Source organism: Thunnus thynnus, chromosome 19, assembly GCF_963924715.1.
Source record: "Thunnus thynnus chromosome 19, fThuThy2.1, whole genome shotgun sequence".
Classification (NCBI taxonomy): Eukaryota; Metazoa; Chordata; class Actinopteri; order Scombriformes; family Scombridae; genus Thunnus; species Thunnus thynnus.
In genome coordinates, this window is record NC_089535.1 from 29,763,168 (window position 1) to 29,789,288 (window position 26,121).

Below are 26,121 nucleotides of genomic sequence, written 5' to 3' on the forward strand. Positions count from 1 at the left end.
CCCTTTTGATTACAGTGTTTTTCCCTTTTCTGAATATAGCATAGTACTACAGATTTGTATGCTGTACCAGTAAAGGATGCAATTTAATTTCAGTTTGACTTGAAATGAGATAAGTACATATGCTGTAGGTAAATTAGTCAACCATCATGTTTTTAATGCAACGTAATGTCATATGTGTGTGACATCAGGTGGTGGCAGAGCAGATCCCTCAGCTGGTTCAGGGAGTCAGAGGCAGCCAGTCTCAACCTGACAGTCCCAGCGCTCAGCTGGCCCTCATCAGTGCCAGCCAGAACTTCCTGCAGGTAACACCAGCACCATTCACTCAGTGAACAGGGGCAACACATTTAGATTTTTCCAGTACTGCAGAAGTTCCTATAGTAGTGAATTAGTACAATAACAGACTCCTAACAGAACAGAACATACAGTACGTTTGACACAACAGTATAGTGCAGTAGTGTGTAACGTAATGGACACCCCAGCTTTCTGGTGATATGCTGCCCCCAATTGGTTTGGAGTGTGAATTGACAGGTGTCCAATTCTTACATATAGCACCTTTAAACCCATTGATTTGAATGACCCTTTCACCTTCCCTCTAGTTCCCCCTTCAAGACAAACATAAGGTATTTTAAACCCAGTCGTGGTAAGAATAGCTAAAGCATCAGTATGTTCTTTGTCCCTACAGCAGTTAATATCGTGAGTTTGTCGTGTTTAAATTAAAGTCAGTTCTAATAGTTTGTCTCTTCCAGCCTGGTGCTAAAATGGTTACAGCCTCCAAAGCCACGGTTCCCACCATCAGTGACCAGGCCTCAGCTATGCAGCTCAGCCAGTGTGCGAAGAACCTGGCCAGTGCTTTGGCTGAGCTTCGCACTGCCTCACAGAAGGTACTACTCTTCTGCATTCACTAATATGTTTTTAATAATTCCACAGCTGAAGCTCCAGAATTTTATCTGTCTCAACTCTACTACAAAGAGTTTGTTATTTTCAGCACTGTAGTGACCGTACTGACTGAACTGATACTATTAAGTCTAGTTAGATCATAAGGCATCAAGATTTGAGTGTTACGAGCTCAAATAAGTTATTTTAACTTTAAAGTTTACTTTTTTTTAAGTTAACTTTTCTGTTGCATTGCTAATATGAATTGTGTAGAGGGAGGCAGGGCTGGGTGATCATTAAATATTGTTATTTATTATTATTAGTAGTAGTAGTAGTTTATGAATCATATTGTGATGTAATATCAATAGGCTCAGGAAGCATGCGGTCCGTTGGAGATAGACAATGCTCTGTCAATGGTGAGAGGTCTGGAGAAGGACATCCAGGAGGCCAAGGCTTCAGCTGAGGAGGGCAAACTCAAACCACTGCCAGGAGAGACTGTAAGACACACACACACACACACACACACACACACAAACATGCAGTCTTTATTCCTTACCAGATTGTGCTATGACATTAACTAGACCTCCCCAGCAGAAGATGCTTCATTTGCCTGGTTGCCAAATTGTGGAAATGTATTTAGAACAGTATGATTAACAGTTTCTCTTCTCCCCTATCTGCTTGCTGTTGTTCAGCTTGAGAAATGCTCCCAGGATCTGGGTACCAGCACCAAGGCTGTGAGCTCAGCCATTGCCCAGCTGCTGAGTGAGGCAACCCAGGGCAATGAGAACTACACAGGTGGGTTTGACATTAACACACTTAATTATATTTCAATCATTTGCTTTGACCATCCCATCATATCCAGAGATGTTCAGAATACATCTGAATGTGTTGTGCTGCAAAAGTACTGCAAATAGATATGACAGAAACCTACAAATTAAACATTACACATTGTTTTTGTAAAAAAACAATGAAATACACTTTATTTTATTAGTCCATTTGATATTTGATGACAGGTGGTATGACCAGATTCAAAACTCATTACATAACTATGACATTATGAAATAGATAATTATATAAATAAATTCAGAAATACATTGTATAACAATTAAACTGTGAAATAGTCCAGTAAATTTCTAAAACTCAGCTACTTCCTGCTCTATTTTACGTGAATAGAGTTCATTGGAGCTCCTTTTTTTTTTTTTATTCCAGCTGTTTTTTCTAAAGTCTGTTCTTTCTGGATCCAGGTATGGCAGCCAGAGATGTGGCCCAGGCTCTGAAGTCCCTGGCCTCAGCTGCCAGAGGAGTCGCTGCCACCACAGACGACTCACCAGCACGCAATGCCACACTGGACTGTGCTGGTGCCGTCATGGATAAGTCAGCCAACTTGATCGAAGAAACCAAGAGAGCCATTGCGAAGCCAGGAGATGCAGAGAGTCAGCAGAGGCTAGCCCAGGTCAGACACAAACTGAGGGATACGGAGGGACAGATAAAAGGGTTGGAGTGTCAGTTATGCAGAGGCATTCAGATAACATAAAGCCAGAACAGACTCTTGACTGATCTTTTCAACACTGATAGTTACATTGTACTTCATTTTGTTACTGTCAAGATAAATATAATACTGTGTCTAGCTGGTAAACTAACTCTGGCTCTTGTGATTAGAAAACTAGCTGACATATGTTGTTGATGAGAGCATTAGTTTTGGCATGTAGTGACATGAGAATGTTAACTTGAGCTGTCTGTGAAATAAGACTGTTGGTTAGTGACAAGACAATGACTCAGCCGTGATGAAAATCAACCTGCAGAGACATGAAACTTGTTTTATTGAGGAATTCTAACACTGATAAGTCTGTGTGTTTGTGTGTGTGTGTGTGTGTGTGTGTGTATAGGTGGCTAAGGCAGTGTCTCAGGCCCTGAATAGATGTGTGAACTGCCTTCCTGGCCAGAGGGATGTGGACAACGCCATCCGCGCTGTGGGCGAAGCTAGCAAGACTCTCCTGGCTGATTCTGTTAGTACTGGCTACCTGTTTGTAATAAGAGGGATATTTTTCACAGAGTTGTACTTGGGTTTGTGGGATTCATAGTGTTTCTAGTGTAGTTTACTTAATATAATATAGTATATAATAAGACAATTTAATATGAATCTTCAAAAATGTATAATATGTTTGTAGTATTTTTTTCTTGTCCACTTGTAATTTTACAATAACTGTATTTTTTAATGTATTTCTTTTGTCAAAAACAGCCTATCCTCCATGAATGACAATGAAAACTTCTCCAAACTTGAGAATGAACAAATCTCATCCAAACTGACACATTCATAATTCTGTTAACCATTTCCCAGATGTTGGTACTATAGCAACCACCTACGTTTTCATTTCAATCTCTGTTTTTCCTCTTCTACACTGGATTATGTCTGCCATGTTGCTATTAAGCAGCTCTCATTGTTCTTCCCTCTGTAGTTCCCATCCAGTGGAAGGAGCTTCCCGGAGGTTCAGGCTCAGCTCAACGAGGTGGCAGCCGGTCTCAATCAATCAGCCAATGAGGTGGTCCAGGCATCCAGAGGGACCACCCAGGACTTGGCCAGGGCCACCAGCAAATTTGGACAGGACTTCAGCAACTTCCTCGATGCTGGTGTTGACATGGCTGGAACATCCCAGGTCAGTATAATGGGAGAATACTTACATATGATGGTTTAAAGAGTAACTAGTAAACCTGCTTAAAATCTCGTTTTTGCTGACCTCCAGTGGTTTAACTTTTCACTGTGCTGCGTGATATACAGGTGTACCCCAGAATACTACAGTACAACTTCTTTGTTGGGTGTGGTTGAACCAGAGGTGAAACATGCTTGAAACTTTCAACCAGAGAGGGTAGAGAAACACTACATTTCAGTCTGCTGTAAAGTTACTATTTAATTACACTGAAATGTGATCCACTCAGCGAGGGAAATGACTGAATAATTTGATTAGATGAAATGAAATCATATTGGTCCTTACAGTGAATTTGAGCCACAGCAGCCTCAAAATGTAACACATCAAAGAAAAACAGCATAAATGAAAATTCAGGTAATGAGCATATGAACTCACCACCTCGTGATACATTTGCAAAACAATTTTCTTTATTGCCATAAACTTGCAGATGACTCCTGAATAAAAAGTCCTTTATGTCACCATTTTTTCATAAGACCCAAACTAGCAACGTGTCAGTCCGTTTCTCAATACTTGCTTACCCTGACTGTTGTTCTAAGCCCCAAGCCCATTTCTTTCTACTGAAGATGGAAATAGTTGAAAACGCCTCACAAAATAAACTACAGTAATGAAGGAATGTGTCACCCAGTGCAACGGTGCGAGTCATTTTTAATAGTTTTTGGACAACAATGGAGGTAGATAGCACAAAGGAATAGGATATATCAGATAACACACATAATATGTTGGTTTGGCTCTGCACATGAGATTTGTTGGTAATTACAAAAATGTAGAATAGCACTATACTTATCCTTTCAAAACTCAACATATATGCATCCAAAGATCAAGGTGACGTCCTCAAATGTCCTGATCAACAGTCTACAACCACAACCACACAACCTCAAAGATATTCAGTCCACTGTCATAGAAGACTAAAACCACCAGAAAATATTCACATTTGAGAAGCTTGAGCCAGAGAATCTTTACATTTTTTCTTAAAAATAACTCAAAAGTGGTAATTGATGATCAAAATTAGTTATTTTTATTAATTATTATTTTTTATAATTAGTTAGCAATCAATAATTTTCTGTCAATTAACAAATTAATTAATCAACTAATTGTTGCAGCTCTATATTTATTACAAGGAGAAGTGCCACAACCAGGCATTGTGTTTTAGTGATTCACCTCAATGTGATCATCCCTAAGTATATTTCAGTAACTACAGTACGGTTCGGCAATAAATTTAATGGAGCAGAAAGTACTGTATTTCCATCTTTAATTGCAAACAATGGAAGGCAAGCATTCAATTAACAAATATACTTAGTGACTTTGCATCTTTGCTGCCAGGAAATAGTAAATCTTTGTCTCTGGATTCCATCTTTATCGGGATAAGGAGGCATGAGTCATAAGGTTTTGAGACATAATCATTTAATTTCAGTGAATTTTTGTAAACAGCAGTTGTAAAGTTTCTGAAGTGCTCTGCATTGCTTCTTCCTGCTCTCTTGCAGTCTAAAGAGGACCAGACACAGGTGGTGTCCAACCTGAAGACAATCTCCATGTCGTCCAGCAAGCTGCTCCTGGCAGCCAAAGCCCTGTCCACTGACCCTGGCTCCCCCAACCTCAAGAACCAGCTGGCAGCTGCCGCTCGGTAGCAAGCATTTCTCTCCATCTCTCTGTCTGCTATTTTTTTTATGCTTATGTGTCTCTTACATCTCTGAGCTTGTGTCCACAGGGCAGTTACAGACAGTATCAACCAGCTCATCACCATGTGCACTCAGCAGGCTCCAGGTCAGAAAGAGTGCGACAATGCTCTCAGGGAGCTGGAGGTAACTACAATAATACAACCACCCATCTATTAATCCACCAATCCTGTATCAGTGAGTGGGCAACTGATTCATATGTTGATTCTGGTTCACATGACAACCAAATGTGTGTCCATTTTAATGTGAATTTCTTGACTTAAGCAATGATTGATCCAGACTTGTGCAACTATTACCTCAGGTCATGGATACGATCTGAAAAAAATGAAAATGGAAATTATTGATAATAAAGAAAATTAGAAATGAGGATTTAATGCAGCATTTAGACAGTGCAGTGGTCATGTGACAGTCAGCTGAGATGTGCAAGTACAGTGTATACTTGTTGTGTGTGTTGTGACTGTGTTGTTTGTGTGTGCAGTCAGTGAGGGGGATGCTGGAGAACCCGACTGAAGCTGTCAATGACCTGTCCTACTTTGACTGCATCGACAGTGTCATGGAAAACTCCAAGGTAGGACACACATGGCTTCTGGAAGTAACTATACAATGTGGTACTAATTAAGGCCATATTCAGACCAAATCAGGCGGTGCAGCTCACTGCCGCAGGGTTAAGCAGAGGTGTGTGGGGGTGCTGGCGTGTTTATTTGTGCTCTAGAACGTAAGCGCTGTGAAACAATCCAAAAATAACGTTTTATTGATCTGATTCACTGGCTTTCTCACTACCAGCGCTCCTTCTCTTTATTCACTCTCCAGCTCACTTGACCACAGCTGCTCTCTCTCTTGCTGGTGCTCTGAGCTCTTTCTCTTTCTCTCTTTTTTCCTCTCATCTTTTTAAAAATGAGTCAGGAAGCTGACAGCAAAGTCTAACTTTACTTTTAACGTCATCAAACGAAGAGAAATGTCCTCCCCTCCTAGTAACGTCTTTGTACTCCCTCATGGCAGGGTTTTACAGCTCTGATCAGTCTGATCTCCAGCTGTGATTGGCCACTGCAGCCTTCAGCCGCAGTGACGGTGGGTTGTGTTTCTCCAAAAGTTGACTCTGGTTCAACTTGCTGGCTGCAGGCCAGTGTTGCGCCACTGCGGCCAAAACGCCTGCAGGTGAAACACATGGGAATGAATGGGAGGACTGGCGATTTTGCCACACCACCTGATTTAGTCTGAATACTGCCTAAATGCAAAATAATGATGGAGTTCTGAGACTGTTGTTTAGGTCAGAGTTTCCTTATGTTGAGTTTATCAACAGTTGTTGATTTCCAGAAAGATTTCCTTGAAAGATTTTCTTGAGAGAAGAGCATCATTTCAACCCAAGTGAATATTCATCCATTATCCATTTTTATTGGAAACTTTATTCTTTACAGAAGTTGAATTGTTGAATTGGAAGACTCTAAGTTACTGGTAGTGTACCAATTCAACACACTATTTTACTCATTACTAGTCCAAAATTACATAGTTCTTTCCAGGAAACTTACTTGGAATTTATTAAGAGATATAAGGAATTTATGGACCTCTAAAATGAATAGAAATTGTATTTTCTTTGCAGACCTTTTAAACATTCAAGCCCATCCTGTCCATGTTTCTTTGTCCTTCCAATTGCTGTGCTATAAAGCAGAACATGTACAATAGTGTGGTTTTTCACTACTTGAAGAGGAAACTTTTGAATTTGTTATGATACTAATGTTAGTCCCTACCCTAGTCCCCTACACAAACAGCTGAACAAGAACTTAAGAACTGTTTAAACCAAATTTGAGGTTTTTTTTAAGAAACTGTCTAATAAAAGATCAGGTAAAGAAGATAATGAATCTGACCAGACATTTGATGCCAGCATCAGTACTTGACAGTTTTTTTTGGACCCTGCTACAGACATTTCAGTGGTTTGACATTGTGTATATCCCAGTTTGCCCACACAATGAAGTCATTCTCCAAATTAAAGCGTATGGCTTTCTGTTGACAGATCCTTGGTGAGTCCATGGCTGGCATTTCCCACAATGCCAAGAACTCCAACCTGCCAGAGTTTGGTGATTCAGTCAGTGGTGGCTCTAAAGCCCTGTGTGGTCTCACTGAAGCAGCTGCACAGGTAAAATCATCATTATTGAAGGTTACTTTATTTTTGCTGTATTCCAAGACCACTTAAGAGATACCAGCTCAGAGATAAAATGGAGAAGGCTGGCAAGATGTGTGTTTTGGTTATGTTTGTAATACATGCACTTGACCTGTGGAGGTGGTTGTAAACTGACCAATGATCTGCTGATGTTCCTAGGCTGCCTATCTGGTGGGTGTATCAGACCCCAACAGTTCAGCAGGTCAAAAGGGCCTGGTGGACCCCGCTCAGTTTGCCCGTGCTAACCAGTCCATCCAGATGGCCTGTCAGAACCTGGTTGACCCAGCCTGCACCCAGTCACAAGTACATGCCACCCTCACTGCAACATCATGCTAATGACCACTTTTATCATCAGTCTTCTTCGTCTTGGTTAGTGAGACTGAATGTGGTTGAATCATTTATTTATCCCAGTGCACTGTTTCTCTGCCCAGGTGCTCTCTGCAGCTACCATTGTTGCCAAACACACCTCAGCACTGTGTAACGCCTGCCGCCTGGCCTCCTCCAAAACTCCCAACCCTGTTGCCAAGAGGCAGTTTGTCCAGTCAGCCAAAGAGGTGGCCAACACCACCGCCAACCTGGTCAAGTCCATAAAGGTTTGTAGTATGAGTCTTTTCACATTCATCATCAAAAGCAAATTAATTGAAAGTAAGTAATCCATGTTGAGAGAAAAGCAAATATATGGTTTGCATTTCTTACCCTAACCCTAACTCTGGTTAACCTTAAAGGCTGGGTAATTCTTCAAATAAACTAGTTCATACAGTTGCCATCAGACCATGTCTGTGCACACTCTCTCCTCCAAGGCATTCATGGTGTTATTCTCAGCTGTACACATGCAGAGTGATGGGAGTAGTTTTATCAGGAATGAAAAATAAGATCTTGATAGAGAAGTTCAAACCTGCCTGCTCTTATACCTCCACACACACATCACTGAGTTGTTGTCAGTTTCAAAATGTTACAAAAATTGTCCAACCCAGCTCCTCCCTATTCTGATGTTGTAATGGTGTGGAGGAAGAGGGTTGGCAAACTGATCCTTTACAGCAAGGGAACAGTCATAGTAAAGGACTTGAAGATTGATTTTTTTTCTTCCCTACAGTTATTCACTGACCTTGTGATTTTGGGGATTACCCTGAAAGATCACGGATAACCCTACTCTGAGTGTGGTGAATGGCCATTTTTGACCAAATAGTCCCAAGAACTAATGAGCCATAAAGTTGCTTTCACACAGCGAGTGGTTGCCACCATGGCACCCAGTTACCTCTGATCTTACCAAGCCTTACACCACAGACTGCTGCTTTCCACCTAGGTGTGGTCACAAGGTCACATGGCGAGTTGTGACAGCAAGTTGAAAAAGTTGAAACATCATGAACTCCAACAGCAGTGGTAAACAGCTGTGTGTGTTCATGAGAGTGGCAGCCGTCACTGCTTGCTGTCTGTTAACAATGTAAGAGCTACTAGCCCTTTTTGACCAACCAGTTCCAGGGAATATGGAATCACTGGAACTAATCTCAGGAAATAAACTAGGGACTTAAAGTCCCTTTTGCTCATTCCTGTTTGTGTTTCATCTAAAGAACTGTGCAGATCAGTCAAAAAATGACATGGCTTGTGAAACTGTATGCCCTGGGCCATCAGGGCCATGCATACTGTGAAAAGCCCCGAATATGTGGTACTAATGTTGATGCTGTAAACGTCAATTATTATGTCACTTGATTGAATTAAACTGTGTTTTTACTTACTTACTCAACCTAGTTTAATTCTAGTCCTAATCCAGAACCAAACTGTATAACCAAGCAGGCTCCTGGCTTACTGTGTGTGTTCTGTTTTTTGCTGATTTAAATCAAAATACAAACTGACTTGATTCAGTTATAATTCAGTTTTGTGCCTATATGTTGCATTTAGCTTAAGTTATTTGTGTTTAATCCAAATACCACACAACAAACCTGTGACTATTGTATGATTGCAGCCTAAAGAAACTTTAGACTTTACACAGAGGGTTAAACAGAGGCTCAGCTCATTTTTGCCCAGGGAAAGTTAATCCGTCCATGTCCAGAACTGTCACATTACATACATATGTCATTAACTGTTCCACTGTTCTAGTAGCATGGTCTATTGGGAAGTTGTGATTCAGGACCATGTCCCCTGTGCAGGCTTTGGACGGAGCCTTTAACCAGGAGAACAGAGAGAAGTGTAAGGCTGCCACTGGACCCCTGATAGAAGCTGTGGACAATCTGACAGCCTTTGCCTCCAACCCAGAGTTTGCCAGCATTCCTGCTCAGATCAGCCCTGAGGTATGTCCTCACCTCAACCTCCACTCCAAACACTCAGTCACTGAAACATCAACTGTTACATTGATGAGGCTAAGTAGGTATTATCTCTCTATATAAAGCAAGGAATCTCTGTCTGTCTATATGAATGTATGTATGTGGGTTTATCCTTTGCGTATCTTGAGAACTGTTCATCTGATCTACTTCATACCTGGCGGGTGGATTGCTGGGGAAACGGGGAAGTACACTGTCAATGTGTGAAGTTGCTTGGATAAGAGGTTCTCCAGAAATATAGATATAAAAATACCTCATAAAATCAATAACGTTGATAACGTTGGTTTGCTGCTTCTTCTGCCAGTGGAGTCAACGAGTGGAAATACGGACAGCGCCACTCTGCCATTGCAACCCACATTGTGGTCGGAGGTGGGATTACATCCATAGTGTTAATGACTTGAAAACGTTCAAGAGACTTAAGCTCTGTGTAACGTTACTGTGAATGAAACTCGACATGTACGTGTAAGACTTAGTGCTGGATGTCTCAGGCATTTTCAGAAATATATAAAAATACCTCATTAACAACGTTGCTTCTACAACTTTGATTTGCTTCTTCCTCTGCCTGTGGAGTCAGCGCGTGGAAATACGGAAAACACCACTCTGCCATTGCAACCCACATTGTGGTCGGAGATGGGATTACATCCGTAGTGATAAGAACTACCATAGAGAATAAATTGAAAAAGTTTAGAGAGTTAAGCTCTATTCTCGTTCCTCACACATAAGAACTTTGTATGTATGTTCAAGACATAGTGTAGGATGTCTCACGCACTAAATGAATGGGCACTACAGTTCATCCGATCAACTTCAGCTCAACTCAAAATTTTAGTCTCCAGATATTCTGCGTACGAGGTGTTTAGGGAACATTGGTAAATTGTAGCATCTACCAATAGCCTGCATGTGAGACGTTTAGGGAATATGGGTAAATTATAGGTATCTACTGATACCCTCTGTGTTCGGCCTGTTCCAAGCATGTTTTGAGTGGGCACTGAGCTAATTAAGTAAGTTAAATCAGAAATGAAATGAGAGCATGATCTGACAATGATAGTTCACTGTCTGGTCCTACATTAAATAATTAAGTAGCACAGGATCAGTTTGTGTGTGTGAGTATTTCTATTCGCTTGTGCTGACTTGTTTCTCAGTTTTGTGCTCATTGAATGCAGTTGAGTCTGTAAGTAAGAAGAAAGCACTAGTAAGGGTATGTACCTGTAGGTCAGGTAAGAATCTCGTGTGATTCCTTCCTGTGTCTCTAAACTGTACTTCTGGAGACAGTAGCATTCAGTATTTCTCACTTCAGCGAGTCATTCTCATCGACTCACCTTCCTCAGGGTCATGCAGCCATGGAGCCCATCCTGGTGGCAGCGAAGACGATGCTGGAGAGCTCAACTGGTCTGATCCAGACTGCCCGCTCTCTGGCAGTCAACCCCAAAGATCCTCCCAAGTGGTCAGTGCTGGCTGGACACTCCAGGACTGTGTCTGACTCCATCAAGAAACTCATCACCAACATGAGGTACACTCTGCTACTGCCACAAGTTGAGCTGTACCTTCTCTGGTAGATTCAGGGGTCATCTCCTGTTCTGACATAACCTCCTCCTTCTCGGTGATGTTAGATTGGTACTTCCACATTCAGCAGAGCCATTTCCAGCTCTACATTTATTGAATCTTAGTGGTTTTGTGAACAGGAAGGACAGACACTCACTGTAAATAATAACATCATAAAAATTCGGCTTAATGAGGCACTACCCTGCCTTGATCAAGCCTTACCGTTTCTACTACTGGATATATTTTTAAACATAGAGTGATAAAATACACACTAAAATGGCCCCTTGGACAGCTACAGTAATTAAAAATTAATGTTAACATTATGTGAACTGTAGTACTCCAGAGATAGACATCCACTAAAAACTATTTAGCTGAGAGTCAGCTCTCTGTCGTTGGCTGACAGGATGGTCAAGAATAGAATCAAACTGGTGGAAACTATCTTAGTGTCAGTTGTCTTTGGTTATTTTGACACTCCTCTGTAACAGCTTTACATGTATGGGCATTCATGATGGAAAAACCCATCACCAACCAATATAGTGATATACTAATAGACATTTTAATGACTAATGGGAAAATAAAATGCACAATTACAATTCATACTAAGGTCTGCATTTTGTTAAACATGACTTGGAAAAAATAATGAATGAGGAGTGGAGAACCCAGATTGATGATTAATAACATCTCCATCTGCTTGTGTATTTGTGTAGAGAAAAGGCTCCTGGCCAGAGAGAATGTGATGATGCTATTGAGGTGCTGAATGGTTGCATCCGTGAGGTCGACCAGGCCTCTCTGGCTGCCATCAGCCAACACCTGACACCCCGAGAGGACATCTCCATGGAGGTACACACACACACACACACACACGGTTTTATGTGGACCCAGTTACAGACAGATCTGTCAAGTAAACTGTCAGAACCTCTGTGTGTTGAGTTGTAAGTGAAGTTCTCTCAGGTTGAAGATCTGTTTTTTCAGTTTGTCATCTTAAATTTTCTTCATCTAAAATTATACTGTTTCTTTTCCTCCTTTGTTAATATCTAAAATTTCATGATGTATTCAGCATATTAGTTCAAAGTTCTACTTACTGAAGAAGAAATGAGATTCATTTGAAAATCTAAAAAGTGGACCTTTGAGCTTTATTTTCTAAAACAAAATGTTCAAAACTTAAGGCTCACTTGCCAGCTTTTTCCAATGCTCTCAACATCCCACAGCCTTGAGAGTGCGGGTGTCAAGATTATTTTGTTAAGTATATTCTTACCAAGGTCAAGAATTAACTGTCAGACAATTCACATAGTCTTCAAGTGTATTCAGGCAATCAAGTGATGGAGGAAAACTCATCATTGTAATGTAACAATGAGAATGCTGTTCCTGACATCTGACAACTATATTGGGAACGATTGAGAGGGGAGGTAAATTTGTGCTTGAGTGTATTAATTCACCTGTGTCCATGTGTGTGTGTTGCAGGCTCTTCATGAGCAGATGGCTGTCTCGGTCCATGAGATCAGTAATCTGATTGAACCCGTAGCTGTGGCTGCTCGCTCTGAGGCTTCGCAGCTGGGTCACAAGGTAAAACACTGAATACTGGACTATGTTGCTCCACTGGTGGTCCATCTGAAGGGGGACTAGTGCCACCTGTTCAAGCCTGACATGTTTCTTTTATTCTAGAATCTGTGTTTTGAACTTGTCATGATGTATTTGATCCCCACACACTTTAACAGGTATCTCAGATGGCCAGCTACTTTGAGCCCCTGATCATGGCAGCCATTGGGACAGCGTCCAAAATCGTCAGCAGCCAACAGCAGATGGCTGTCTTAGACCAGACCAAGACCCTGACAGAGTCAGCCCTGCAGATGCTCTACACTGCCAAGGAGGCTGGAGGAAACCCCAAGGTACTGATGCTGTCACTCATCATACAGAGTCCTCAGGAGAAGCTGCTAGAGAAACCTGGCCAAATGACACAGCCCTTTAATTTAGAGACCGAATCCTGATTGGTGTAGCATAGCACAGGAACAATGTTATGGTGAATCGTTGAATGCAATCTAGTAATTATTTAATGTGTTTTGTTTTGCTGACCTTAATAGCAGCTTCATTTGTCATTGAGTTCCTGTGTTTTTGTTACCTTTGAATGATAGCTACATCTACATTATATTTACATAGGGAGCGGGTCATCTTCCACGGAGCCCACCATGTTGCACTGCCATGTATCTACAGTAGCCCAGAACAGACAAACCAAACACTGGCTCTAGAGAGGGCTGTTTGTGTTTTTTGCGAGTTTTGTGGCCACCGTAGGTTCTTCCACATGCTTGGAAGGGGAGAGGGAGGGGGAGGGGAGGGATATTCAATTGGTTGCAATCTGCAACCTCACTGCAAGATGCCACTAAATCCTACACACTGGTCCTTAAACATAACTCAATATTTTTCAAAAATATTGTAATTTATTATACTTATCATTAAATAGAATGTTTTAACAGCTACATAGATGTCCAATAGGAAGAAGGAAACACATCTAGTTTCCTTCTGCTGCTGTGCATTATTAAAAGTGTTACATACTTTGTGAGTGCTGATGACTTCATTTTCTATTTTTGTGCCTTTTGGGTTGGCACCCATTATACTCTGAAGACATTTGAGTTGAGCACACCAGTTCTATTGTTTGAGCAGTATATGGTAAAGACAAGCTGCTGGTAAGTTACATCTGACAATGTAAAAGATAGCTTGATGATATCCAACCGTGTATCTGACTAGCAACACACTGTATAAATGATACTGTTGACAACTTAGCTTAGCTTCAGACTCACAGGAAAAGCTGAAGTAAAATTGCAAAACTAAGCCAAGAACTGTGAAAGTGATGTTAAAGCAAGCCAGTAAAATACAGTTTTAACAAGTGAGTTAAATGATGATATACATATTAAATAATATATTTCTGCATTACTAAGTCACAAATGCTCCTTTTTCCAGGCAGCACATATGCAGGAGGCCCTGGAGGAGTCGGTGCAGATGATGAAAGAGGCAGTAGATGACCTGGGTGCCACTCTGGCTGAAGCAGCTGGTGCTGCTGGTGCTGTGGGTGGCATGGTGGACTCCATCAACGATGCCATCAATAAAATGGAAGACGCACCTGCACTTGAACCTGAAGGCACCTTTGTTGACTACCAGACTACCATGGTTAAGACAGCCAAGGCCATTGCTGTCACTGTGCAGGAGATGGTAAGGCATTTTGATAATCACCCAGCAGGCCTAAGTACTTAATCACATTCATCATGTGATGGACATTTCAGTCTGTAGTAATGTACAAATTGCAGAGTGAATACGATTTTGGAGAGGTGCATGTGTATGTGTGGCGGAGTCTAATATATGATTAATTAGGGCCTATTTGTTGTCCTTCTCTGTGTATCCCCAACGTACTGGCACTCTGGGCAGTAGCCTATGTTGCCTATACCACAGACCACTACTGGTTACTAATAAGGTTTCTCATCTCTCTTCAGGTGACCAAGTCTAACACCAATCCTGATGACCTCGGGGGATTAGCCAACCAGCTGACCAATGAGTTTGGAAATCTAGCAGATGAGGCCAAATATGCAGCCATGACTGCAGAGAATGATGAAGTAAATAAAACCAGCCACATCTCAGCATGTTGTCTTTTGAGAGACACTTCACAGGCCACTCCAGCTCCACATGTCTCATTTTTCGTCTTATTCATGCTGTTACTCAGATTTCTTTCTTTGTTTTGCCACAGATTGGTTCTCATATTAAGAAGCAGGTGGGTGAGCTGGGTTTCAGCTGCACAGGTCTGGTGACCAAAGCCGGAGCTCTGCAGTGCAGCCCCAATGACTCGTTCACCAAGAAAGAGCTGATTGAAAGCGCCCGCAAAGTCTCTGAGAAGGTCAGATCACAACCAATCACTTTACTCCTCTTCTTCCTCTTCTTTGACTGGGAAAGAGTCTTTGCTGTCGGCTTAACTCCCAATTTGGTTGTACTGCTGTCAGCAAGCAGCCGGGTATCTGGTTCAAGCATCGCTGCCTTCTTCAGAGCGATGTTACAGTTTGAGTTGAGGATTCAGGCTTTCACTGGCTTCTTGTAATCTTACTTTAATGCCGAGTTAAGTTTAATCTGACTTCACTCAAATTATACTACTAGTATTCAGTAGCAGATAAACTCAATGTGAGGTGATATGACTTCAAAAGCAAATACTATTTTGTGGAAACACAAGACTTCATGTTACAAATAAATAAAACAAACTGAACTTTTTTCAATATATGCTCAACATTGTACCTGAATGCCTCTTGTGTAGACACATGAAGCACTCACTGATGCTGCTCTGCTAAATGTGCTATGCCTTCTGTGTAGACAAATGGAAACTATGCTGAGTCTCTACCGTATTTTGCTGTCATTTATGGTCACACTAGCTTCTCTGTCCTCTCCTCTGCTCTATTCAGGTACATGGTCACCCACGTTTTGGAAGCGCTCAGTGCCCAATACACTATGACTGTACTTACGTGCATAAAACACAGCAAATACTTCCACAGGCAGTTCAAAACCAGTTTGTCTCATATATTCCGAGATTGTGGTGATTGTGAAGCGCAGAAAATCTGAACGATCTAAGAGCTCAATATGATTGATCCACTTTATTATAGCACCTTATTTTATTTTTAAATGCAGCCCATATTTTAGGCTACAGAAGGTCATTAAAGCAAAAGTAAAAAAATGTGTTTTTGAAATACCATCGCATAGTTACCATATAAACACTCATTAACACTTAACATTTAAAAAGTTCATTTTGAAGTTACAACCTTATCAATAGATGGCAGTATTGTTACATTTTGTAAAATTTAATAAAATCAGAAATTAATATCTTTTGAATATACTAGTGCACAGCTATCAAAGTTATACTATTCTATATGAGTTGTTATGAAGAACAACATGATATGATTTACATAATGATTAGACATTTAATTTACACAAATTCAGATTTGGCTCAGATTTGCAGAAAGACTCAATGAATGTCCTCCAGGAATGTGAGATAGAGTTTATGACTCTGGTCTGGGGAGATAAGGAGAGGGGTTTTCTGTCCATGTTTATGTGGAGTTGTTCTTTAGTTATTGGTCAGAAATGGCCTTTCAGGAGGCCTGTTCAATCTCCATTGGATCAAAGTGTTTAACTTTGGTCACTGTCAAGAGATCAGTTCGGGGATCCAGGGGTAAGGCTCTCAGCCATGTCTCTGTAGAGTTCACTACCTCCTCAATTTGAAATCAAAGAAAGGTTGTTCATGAATTTAAAGAAAAAGCCATGGTGTCCTACACCTGGATATTATTTAATATATAAACATTATATTAGTGCAACTGTCAGAATATTTATCACATTAGAAGTTTTGAAATTCCTATCAAACATATAGAATTGGCTCATCCATGGGGGTTTTGTTCTTGTTTCATTCACGGTGGTCATGAGAGATTGGTCTTCTTGCAGGTCTCCCATGTGTTGGCGTCCCTGCAGGCAGGTAACCGTGGCACCCAGGCCTGCATCACAGCAGCCAGTGCTGTGTCTGGAATCATTGCAGACCTTGACACCACCATCATGTTTGCCACTGCTGGTACTCTGAACAGAGAGAACGCAGAGACCTTCGCTGACCACAGGTACTCTTCACTGCAGAGACCCTCTATAAAAGATGTTATTTCTGTAGAGGAAAGTGTCACTGATTTCTGAAGGGAAGCTAGATCATTACAAGAATGATGTCACAGCCAAAGCCAAGAAAAGTAGAATTGGGGTAGGCAGTCATTAATTTAATTACATGATTTCTTGCAATTAATCGCCATTAGTTGCCATTTAAAATATTTGTTTAATTATAAAAAACAATATCATCACAAAAGAAGTACATCAACTCCATTTTCATTCTTTTCATTTCTGTTTTATATGACAAAAACACAAAGTACAATATACCACCACAAGAGCAATACCAGGACAGAGTGGTTGACAAATATATCCAACACTATATCACAACAATGGTACAAAACGAGAAGAGACAAAATATTGATATTGTTTTTTTTTTTTTTGGCTTCTTATCATTGAATATATTGTAAATAAATATGGTCAGGCATGTTATATTTTTGTTGAAGTTGTTCAAAGGTCATGAACAAGTCCCTAGTCCATAGTAGAGCATTGATTAGCTACCAAATATTAAGTTAATTGGCAACTATTTTAAAAATCAATTAATCATTTTGATTCATGTTCTTAGAAAAAAGGTCCTAATTCTCTGGTTCCAGCTTCTCAGATGTGAATGTTTTCTGTTTTTTTATTTCTCTGCGACAGTAAACTGAATATCTTTGGATTGTGGACAAAACAAGACATTTGAGGATGTCGTTTTGGTTCTTTGGGAAACAGTGATTGACATTTTTCACCATTTTCAGACATTTTATAGACCAAACGACTAATCAATTAATCGAGAAAATAATCAATGAATCAATGAAAATAATCATGTATGATGCCCAATAGATGACCCTTGCTGTTACATTTATATCTTAGTAACTAGTACTTTTATATCTTAATACTTTTGATTGAAGATTATACTCCTGCAATTTCTCAATCATTTCATACATATTGTAAAACAGTGGGATTTCTAATATTGGTTCCAGTAATGTGTTAAAGAACCTCTGCATCGACCTACTAGATCAAGTCTGAGGAACAGAAAGTCATTCATCTCCTTTATTTTCCTTCTCATGGATTTTCACTATTCTCTTTACTTTGATTGTGAAACCTTAAGGTAAATTAAAACAATATTTTATAAGGAAAAGGAACTCAAATAGTTTTGGAATAAATAGTGACTCAAAAGCAATAAAGACAACTTACAAAAATAATACATTCAATATAGAGTCAATTAGTAACTGTACTATCAAGTGTTTTTTTGAGTTTGTAACTTGATTTTTAACAGCAGTGAAAAGCACTGATCACAACATGAGCATTAGAACCGGTTCATGCTGCTAGTTGTCATTAAGATTGCATTAGTTCAGTTTTTTCTTACAGCTTTAACTTATTTCAGCTATTAAAGGCTGTTGGATAGCAAAATGCCATCTGTTATGATACAGTAGTATCAGGTTCAATAATGCAGTGTTTCGCATTAATGAACCTCCTCAATGATAGTTAGTGACTGTAATCTTCCTGTTTGCAGAGAATGCATCCTGAAGACAGCCAAGGCTCTGGTGGAGGACACCAAGCTGCTGGTGTCTGGTGCTGGAGCCAGCCAGGAGAAACTGGCCCAGGCTGCCCAGTCCTCTGTGTCCACCATCACCAAACTGGCCGATGTGGTCAAATTGGGAGCTGCCAGCCTCGGTTCTGAAGACCCAGAGACCCAGGTATGGACAGCAGAACTTCCTGTCACAAAACATGTTATGTTTGTCAGTTTTGTTTGTCTTTTCTGGAGAATTCTGTAGACCGTCTCATCTGCAGGGAAGCACAGACCTCTAACTTCATAAACACATCCAGACCCCAAACTAGGAAACATATTTTAGATGCCTATAGGAGCAATCATTTCATATGTGAAGCATCAAGCTACACTGTAAAGCTCCATGTTCTGCACTCTACAGGTGGTCCTGATCAATGCAGTGAAAGATGTGGCCAAAGCTCTGGCCAACCTCATCAGCACCACCAAAGCAGCTGCAGGCAAACCTCATGATGACCCCAGCATGCTGCAGCTTAAGAACTCTGCAAAGGTAAATACAAAAAGTACTACTTTTATTTATCTGTGAGGATCCATAGAGTACTCTGCTCCTCTACAGCAACACCCTGCTTCACACTGAAGGTGTCGGTATGACTGCAAGAAGAGAGCTTGAGAGAGAAAGCTTGCTCTTGGTGTGTGAAATCGTTGTGAATGTTGCATTAATAGATTACATTAATTAATACATTAATAGATCCACAAAGACAGCTTTTATTGTATCTTATATTGTAGGTTGTATAATGTTGTATACACAGCATGTGAACATGTTAAACATGAAGATATGAAAAACAGACATTTCAACAACAGTACTATTTCAGTGGTATGTCATCTGTTGAACTGTAGACACAGAAGGTATATTCCAAAACCATTTCTATGCTGTGAGAGGTACTGTATATTGAATATAGGATTCAGATCTTTGTGGTCTTTGTGACATGTATTATAATGAGAAGTTATTTCTTGCCATCAGTATAATCTATTGTCATATGATCTGACCTGGCTGCTGTAGGTGATGGTGACCAATGTAACATCGCTCCTGAAGACAGTGAAGGCAGTGGAGGATGAAGCCACAAAGGGAACCAGAGCGTTGGAAGCAACTATTGAACATATCAGACAGGAGTTGGCTGTTAGTAATGACACTCTTTAAATGGAAATATTGTGTTGTCAGTATCTTTGTCAATATTTGGAATGTTGTTCACTACTCCAACCAGAAGGAGAAGCTATAGCCGATTACCAAATGAAACCACAGCTCTCTCAGCATGTGGGATTCATTTAGAACACTGGTCCTGTGTCTGATACTGTATCAAGTATTTCACTAACAGTCCCCGGGTTTTACCACACAGGTGTTCAGCAGTTCTGACCCACCAGCAAAGACAACCACACCCGAGGAGTTCATTCGCATGACTAAAGGAATCACTATGGCAACAGCGAAGGCAGTGGCTGCTGGAAACTCTTGTCGTCAGGAAGACATCATTGCCACGGCCAACCTCAGCAGAAGGGCCATTGCTGACATGCTGCACTCCTGCAAGGTAAACAGGAGATTCATATAGGGAATCATTTAGTGATAGAGACAAAGTCATCAGTTGTCTTGACTAAATGAAGGATAAGTGAAATTTTACCAAAATCTGTCACAGTCTGAGAACAAATATAAATCAATATCAACAAATATTATTACAAAAGCAACTAATCCCATGAGATTTTGAGTACTTTTTAAAATATTGTTACATTTTGTTAAGATAATGCAGAGATACTAATGATTACATTTCATCCATCTCTAACTAGGCGACTTATGTTCCTCTGGAAAAACAGAGCAACTTTTCCCAATTAATTATAAGAATTAATAATATTTATATGATTATAATATATTTGGATGATGCAATTGACCAGCATAATTTTACATTGTTAGTGCAAAGCTCCCTTGGAATAAGATGTTTTTATAAGTTTAGTAATATCTTATGGATCCTATGGATATTTTCTGTTTTGTCATTACAGGCATTGCAAGCATTTCAACATGCAAAATGGCCTACTGCTTATACCGTCAGTGTTATGTTCAGATGTTGATTTCTGTTTGTTGGATCTTTCAGCAAGCTGCATACCACCCAGAGGTCAGCAAGGACGTCCAGATGAGAGCTCTGCGTTATGGTAACGAATGTGCTACTGGATATCTTGGACTGCTGGAGCATGTGCTGGTGGTAAGACACCAATACTCACACACCTGAATACATACTAACACATACAGTACTTCAGTAGTTTACAGTGCTACCCATTGTGTGTGACTGGGTGAACAGTAGTTGAAATGCAAGAAATCTGTAGCCATATGACAACCACTAACACAGTGTGGACCCAGCCACAGTGACTAACTGAATAAACACCTCATGCAGAAACTCAACCTGAATCAACAGGACATCAGAGTAAAAAGACATCACTGATGATGTTCAGCGCTACAAATCTCTCTTCACTTACTTTGAGCAGTGTTGTGATAGTGTTCTCAAAGTAGAGTCATACAAGTACCTTTTAAAACCACAAACAAAAGGAGAATGTAGAAACACTTGTATGTTAAGTGTGGTAAACTCTATTCTATTAGGCCACAAGTTTTTCTAACCATTTTTTTTTTTGCAACACCCCACTCTACACTCTCATACTTACACACATTAACACCAAGGACCTGTTCTGTACCACAGACTGTATGTGTTGGCTAGTGCTGAAGAGTTTCACTGGAGCAGCATGGGGGTGTCTCGCTGAGTGGCACCACAGTGGTGCTAATAACTCTACATCTATGAGATTAGATTTGTTTCATAATACTAATTAAACAACATCTCTTCAAAAAAGAAAATGAAATTGAAAGTGAATAAAAAATAAATTGAATTTCGAGCGCAGACGTCATCCCCTCCGTGCGTTACCATGGTAAAGTAAACAATAGCAGCTGCTACTGTGGAAATTTTACACTACTGAAATAAAATACTGAATATATATTGAAACAAAAACTGATACATTACAAAACTTATTCTATTGAAATGTATGTAACTTGTGAATACATGTGATTTGATTAATTTACAAGATGTACAGTGTTATTCCTAAAAACATTAATATTATGCAGATTATTTACAGATTATTATTATGTAATATTAATATTATGTTGTCCTTGATAATTATGAATTTGCATGAAGTTAACGGCAGGTATCATGCACCCTGTTGTTGTCACCTTTGTCAACCTTACTCCTCTGAGGTAAAACGAGCAAAAATGCCAGACCTTCAACTCCTCACTGCTTTTAGTCTGACATACTTCTTTATAGTCCACCAACTCCTTTGTAAGCTCCATTATTTGTTTTTGGCGCTCCAGCAAGGTACAGTGACTGATGGGTAATCTTGCTTGTCAACTTCTGGCGAATTGATGAACTATTGTTCAGTTCTTCCCTAAACAGTTCATAGTTCTTTTTGAACTGAGCGTTTTTTGCTCCCTACAGTTTGAAATCTTACTTAATATGGCTGAATATCCTGTGTAGTCCACTTTGCAGGGCACCAAGAGGCAATCGGAATGCACCTATTTAGACGTTGAATGACCGTTGTTTGAACATCCCTTCAAGACATCCCATAATGATTCAAAAATAGTTACAAAATGAAAGTTGTGCTGATGGCCAGCACAATATGTTATTGGGATAAACAAACATAATAATTACATTTGATATTATGCCCATTGGTGTATGTTCAGCTAGTGCTGGTGGTCAAACTTGTCCAAGCTACACCCAATGCTAGCTGTTAGCAAAACAGCTAGCTCTGCCATCCTGAGTCCAGTCCTGTGTCATTAGCTTATGTTGTCCTGGCGAAGCGAAAGAAGCCGAGGAATCAGCAGCGCTGAGATTCATGTTCTCGGATGAATACTAACAACCTCCGTCTTTACAACTCCAGCCAACATTAATGTCAACAAGACCCAAATTAGTCCCTCAGCAACACTGGCTAAATAGTACGTTAGTTTTAGCTTTTTTGCAGACCATGAAGGCCAAAACAGTCAAACACGTTATTAACATTATTGCATTCCATTCCATGAATTGTTGTGCAACATATATATTTGGCTGTTTATAATTACTAATAATAAACCAAGAAAAGTTAAGAAGAGACTTACATTTACATAAGGGCCCTGTGACACCGGCCCTCTTGAGAGCTTTGTGTCAGAACTGAAACTGAAAAATTCAGCAGTTACCTTTGAGGTAATTCTTTATTTCAAATTATTTTTTATTCGTTTTCAATTGAATTGTCTTTGTTTGGGAAAGTTTGTTCGATTATTATGAAAAAAATCTAATCCTATATACATCCCAGTATAAATTAGATTTAAAACAAGTCACCACTTTTTGAGAGGTCCATTTTCTCCAAAGCATCTTCAAATGTGCAATCTTGCTAAATCCTTTCATTATCCAATGTTGTGGCTATCATTTCCTTCATAGTAACAAAATAACATAGTTTGGGCCCAGAGAAGTTGCAATCTCACAGCATGATGGCTGCATGCTTGCAAACCTCTCCCCCATGTGTCTGATATCAGCTGTCATGTGTTTGATGACCTCTTTTCTTTCTTTTTCCCAATGCTCTGTCAATGTTCCTTTAAACTTGTGGCTCACTGATGTCGGTGCAAGCCGGTGAGTACACCACATGACTGACCCGCACAAGTGTGGAGCTGCATTGGTTGAATGCTTCAGTGCATATGTAATAGCACAACAATCCTGCAGAATATCATCAGCAGCAGGTTAGCAGAACAAAGCCAGAGTAGACCTGGGAGCAGCAGAACACAAACTTCTTTGAGGTTTAAGGTGTAAAGAACAAAATGTGCATGGACTGCAATACGGATAAAAGCAATAAATATATAAAAGTAACACAACTCAAGTATCCAAATGTAACAACATAAAAGTATTGATTCAGTGAGCAGGAAAATAACTTAGAATATTCATTTTTATTTGTGCCTTTTAGTGTTGAAGGATTTCTTGAGATTGGTTTAAGCACACACTCACACTCCATGGTCCCTGTAGTCCAAGGCTGGAGCTGGTCTTGGCTAGGACTGGATAAAAAAAAAAAAAAAGATTTTCTGATTAATTTTTATTTGACTCATCCAATAATGATTCTTAAAATCCAGAGACTGATTTTTGATTTTTGCTTTTTCTCTGCTCTTTCATATGCTAAATATTATGTGAATGTGGATGATTCTTGTTTTAAGTGGTTGAGTTAGAGCTGCATGATATTTTAAGTATTTAACTTTAGGAAATCAAGTTACTACAACAGGCACAAAAAGCTTACTTTATGTTAAAAAGTCATGTAGATGATAGCTGGCTATATTAGCCTCCTTCAGTCACAATAGTCCCATAAACTGTGACGTAAACTGCAGTTTACAGGACTGTTGTGAGTCAGGATGATTAACTGACTCTGGCTATCTCATAGCAGATCTAGTGATCACATATGCAAGAGGGATGAACTGAAAAAAGGCTTTGCACACCGATCTGAGCTCTCTGTTTGTGTTTATTAACAAGACATTATCTCGGGTTACGAGATGTGAAACCATGGAACCCATCTGGAATCCAACAGTGTGTGGATTCTACTGTACTCAGCTTGTCTTTAACTGCTGGGTAGCTAACACTAGCTAGCAGCTGTCTGATATCAGATATCAGGCTGATGTCTTGCCAACACAAATGCAAATACAAACAGTGCAGATGAATTAGTAAGCAGACTTTCAGTTTCTGCTGTCTGTGCTCAAAGTGATCATTAAAGTAGATGCGCTTGAATGAGGTGCAAAATGTGTTAGTGAGATTTATTTGAACACACACTCGGACTCCATGGCCCCTGTAGCCCAAGGCTGGAGCAGGTCTTTGCAATGCAACCCTGTCTCCTAGAAATTACATTTATATACAACTAAAATATTTTTCCTAAAAATGTTGCATTGACAACAGTTTTTCAAATTAATGAAGAGGTACATTTATACATTTATGTCCTGCTACACTGAGGTTGGGGTCCTATTGCAGGATGTTGACAGAGGAGACAGAGATTGCATCCTTAGTCCGATGTGTGGTTAAATGTAGGCAAAAAAAGAACTTTGGTTAAGGCTGGCGAAAGATCTTGGTTTTGCTTAAATGTCAATGAACACATTGTGTGTGTGTGTGTGTGTGCGTTTTTTTTCTGTGTTAAATCAAGACCGTGATCTGTCCCTAACCTTAACCAAATGCTGACAGTGCCTACAACCCCCCCAAAAAAGAATTAATTACTACCATTGGATATGATACTGCAAGATCAGATCATTTGTTAGAAAAAACAAGAAATATTGTGTCACTGAACATTTTAGTGATACATTAATTGACAACATATTTGTAACTTGCCAAATACATAACAACATTAACTCTTTCTGTTTCAGTTTAGTAGTATATAAATGCAATTTCTAAGAGACGGGGTTGTGGCAGTGAGCACAAGTGGAGTGCGTCTTACCCTGCCCAAGCGTACAAACAAATGCATACTAAACCAACTGTTGAAGCCCTGTTGAGTGATGGCATTGTCTTCCTGGTTGCCCAGAGACAGTGAGCCTCTGGTCCCGAGTTGCATCAGTTGCTTGGACCCAAGCGGGTAGCTCCAGCTCTGAAAAGTGAAGCCCATGTGAAGTGCCTTAAATCTGCATTCTCTCTAATGGCCAGCAGGGGGTAATTCCACTGGCTCCAAAAAGTCAATTTTTATAGATGTCTATGAGAAAATGGCTTCTGACTTGATTTATTACCTCAGTATACACTTTCCTAATGAGTTTATGGTCTAAATCGCTAGTTCCAAGTCTTCAATACAGCTTGATGTTCATTTAGTAAGTTTCAGCCCCATTTAGAGTAAAATGGACGATAAAGCAGGGTATGCTTAAGGGCATGTCTACATTGTGATTGACAAGTCGCTACCACAACGGTGCGTGAGGTAGTGCAGTTGGACCCTGGAGAACTCCTCCCCAGCTCCATACTCTCGTCCAAATATGGTCACTTCTCTTCACTTCTGGCTCCAAAAAAACAAGATGGTGACAGTCAAAATGCCAAATTTGAGGCTTAAAAACAGGAGTCCACAAACCAATGGGTGATGTCACGGTGGCTACGTCCTTTATTTTTATACAGTCTATGCTTGGACCCTGGTATACTTGCTTGCAAGTCTAGTTTAACCTAAAATCACTTGTCACGCCTTGAATACACACAGGTGATTTCCAAACAACTCATTTGACTTGTGTGAGCAACTGATCGCTGCACTGACTTAGGTGTGTCATAGTTAAGCAGGTGAACAGTTGTTTCATTTGGTTTTATATTTGTGCATAATTTTAATCACTTGGCATTGATTTGTTTTTGCTTTGATAATGAAGTATATTTTCTGTTAATGAATGTCTAAAACGTTATTCCATCCATTGTGATAAAGTGTAAAAAAACAAACATGAAAAAGTCCAATGGAGGTGAATACAGTACTTTTTATAGATGTGATCTGAGCCTGTGTTCCTGCCCTCTGATGGTTGGAACAGCACAACATCCAGCCTGCTTGTCCACAGTCTCTCCGGCCATTGACCTCTGTAGGAAATACAGTACTAACACTGACCTGCTGATCATGCTGCTCAGTGACATGGTTTTGTTTTTGTTTTTCATCAAATGAACACATTGCACAGGGAGCCTTCTGACCTGTAAAC

At 40.0% G+C, this 26,121-nt stretch overlaps 1 protein-coding gene across 2 annotated transcripts in view; it reads left to right on the top strand.

Moving 5' to 3' along the window:
• The window catches only part of tln1 (talin 1), a 107,453-nt gene that overhangs the window by 68,256 nt on the left and 13,076 nt on the right, over positions 1 to 26,121 (top strand). For both annotated transcript variants that reach the window (XM_067574487.1, XM_067574488.1), the window contains 27 exons: positions 189 to 302; positions 747 to 881; positions 1,242 to 1,370; positions 1,566 to 1,668; positions 2,118 to 2,326; positions 2,760 to 2,879; positions 3,330 to 3,527; positions 5,060 to 5,199; positions 5,284 to 5,377; positions 5,730 to 5,819; positions 7,260 to 7,382; positions 7,566 to 7,709; positions 7,838 to 7,999; positions 9,551 to 9,691; positions 11,047 to 11,228; positions 11,968 to 12,100; positions 12,722 to 12,823; positions 12,976 to 13,146; positions 14,213 to 14,461; positions 14,740 to 14,859; positions 14,991 to 15,137; positions 16,718 to 16,884; positions 18,414 to 18,597; positions 18,829 to 18,954; positions 19,465 to 19,581; positions 19,799 to 19,984; positions 20,540 to 20,647. In XM_067574487.1, the coding sequence (XP_067430588.1) occupies positions 189 to 302; positions 747 to 881; positions 1,242 to 1,370; positions 1,566 to 1,668; positions 2,118 to 2,326; positions 2,760 to 2,879; positions 3,330 to 3,527; positions 5,060 to 5,199; positions 5,284 to 5,377; positions 5,730 to 5,819; positions 7,260 to 7,382; positions 7,566 to 7,709; positions 7,838 to 7,999; positions 9,551 to 9,691; positions 11,047 to 11,228; positions 11,968 to 12,100; positions 12,722 to 12,823; positions 12,976 to 13,146; positions 14,213 to 14,461; positions 14,740 to 14,859; positions 14,991 to 15,137; positions 16,718 to 16,884; positions 18,414 to 18,597; positions 18,829 to 18,954; positions 19,465 to 19,581; positions 19,799 to 19,984; positions 20,540 to 20,647 (3,894 nt within the window). The remainder of the gene's footprint in view (positions 1 to 188; positions 303 to 746; positions 882 to 1,241; positions 1,371 to 1,565; positions 1,669 to 2,117; positions 2,327 to 2,759; positions 2,880 to 3,329; positions 3,528 to 5,059; positions 5,200 to 5,283; positions 5,378 to 5,729; positions 5,820 to 7,259; positions 7,383 to 7,565; positions 7,710 to 7,837; positions 8,000 to 9,550; positions 9,692 to 11,046; positions 11,229 to 11,967; positions 12,101 to 12,721; positions 12,824 to 12,975; positions 13,147 to 14,212; positions 14,462 to 14,739; positions 14,860 to 14,990; positions 15,138 to 16,717; positions 16,885 to 18,413; positions 18,598 to 18,828; positions 18,955 to 19,464; positions 19,582 to 19,798; positions 19,985 to 20,539; positions 20,648 to 26,121) is intronic.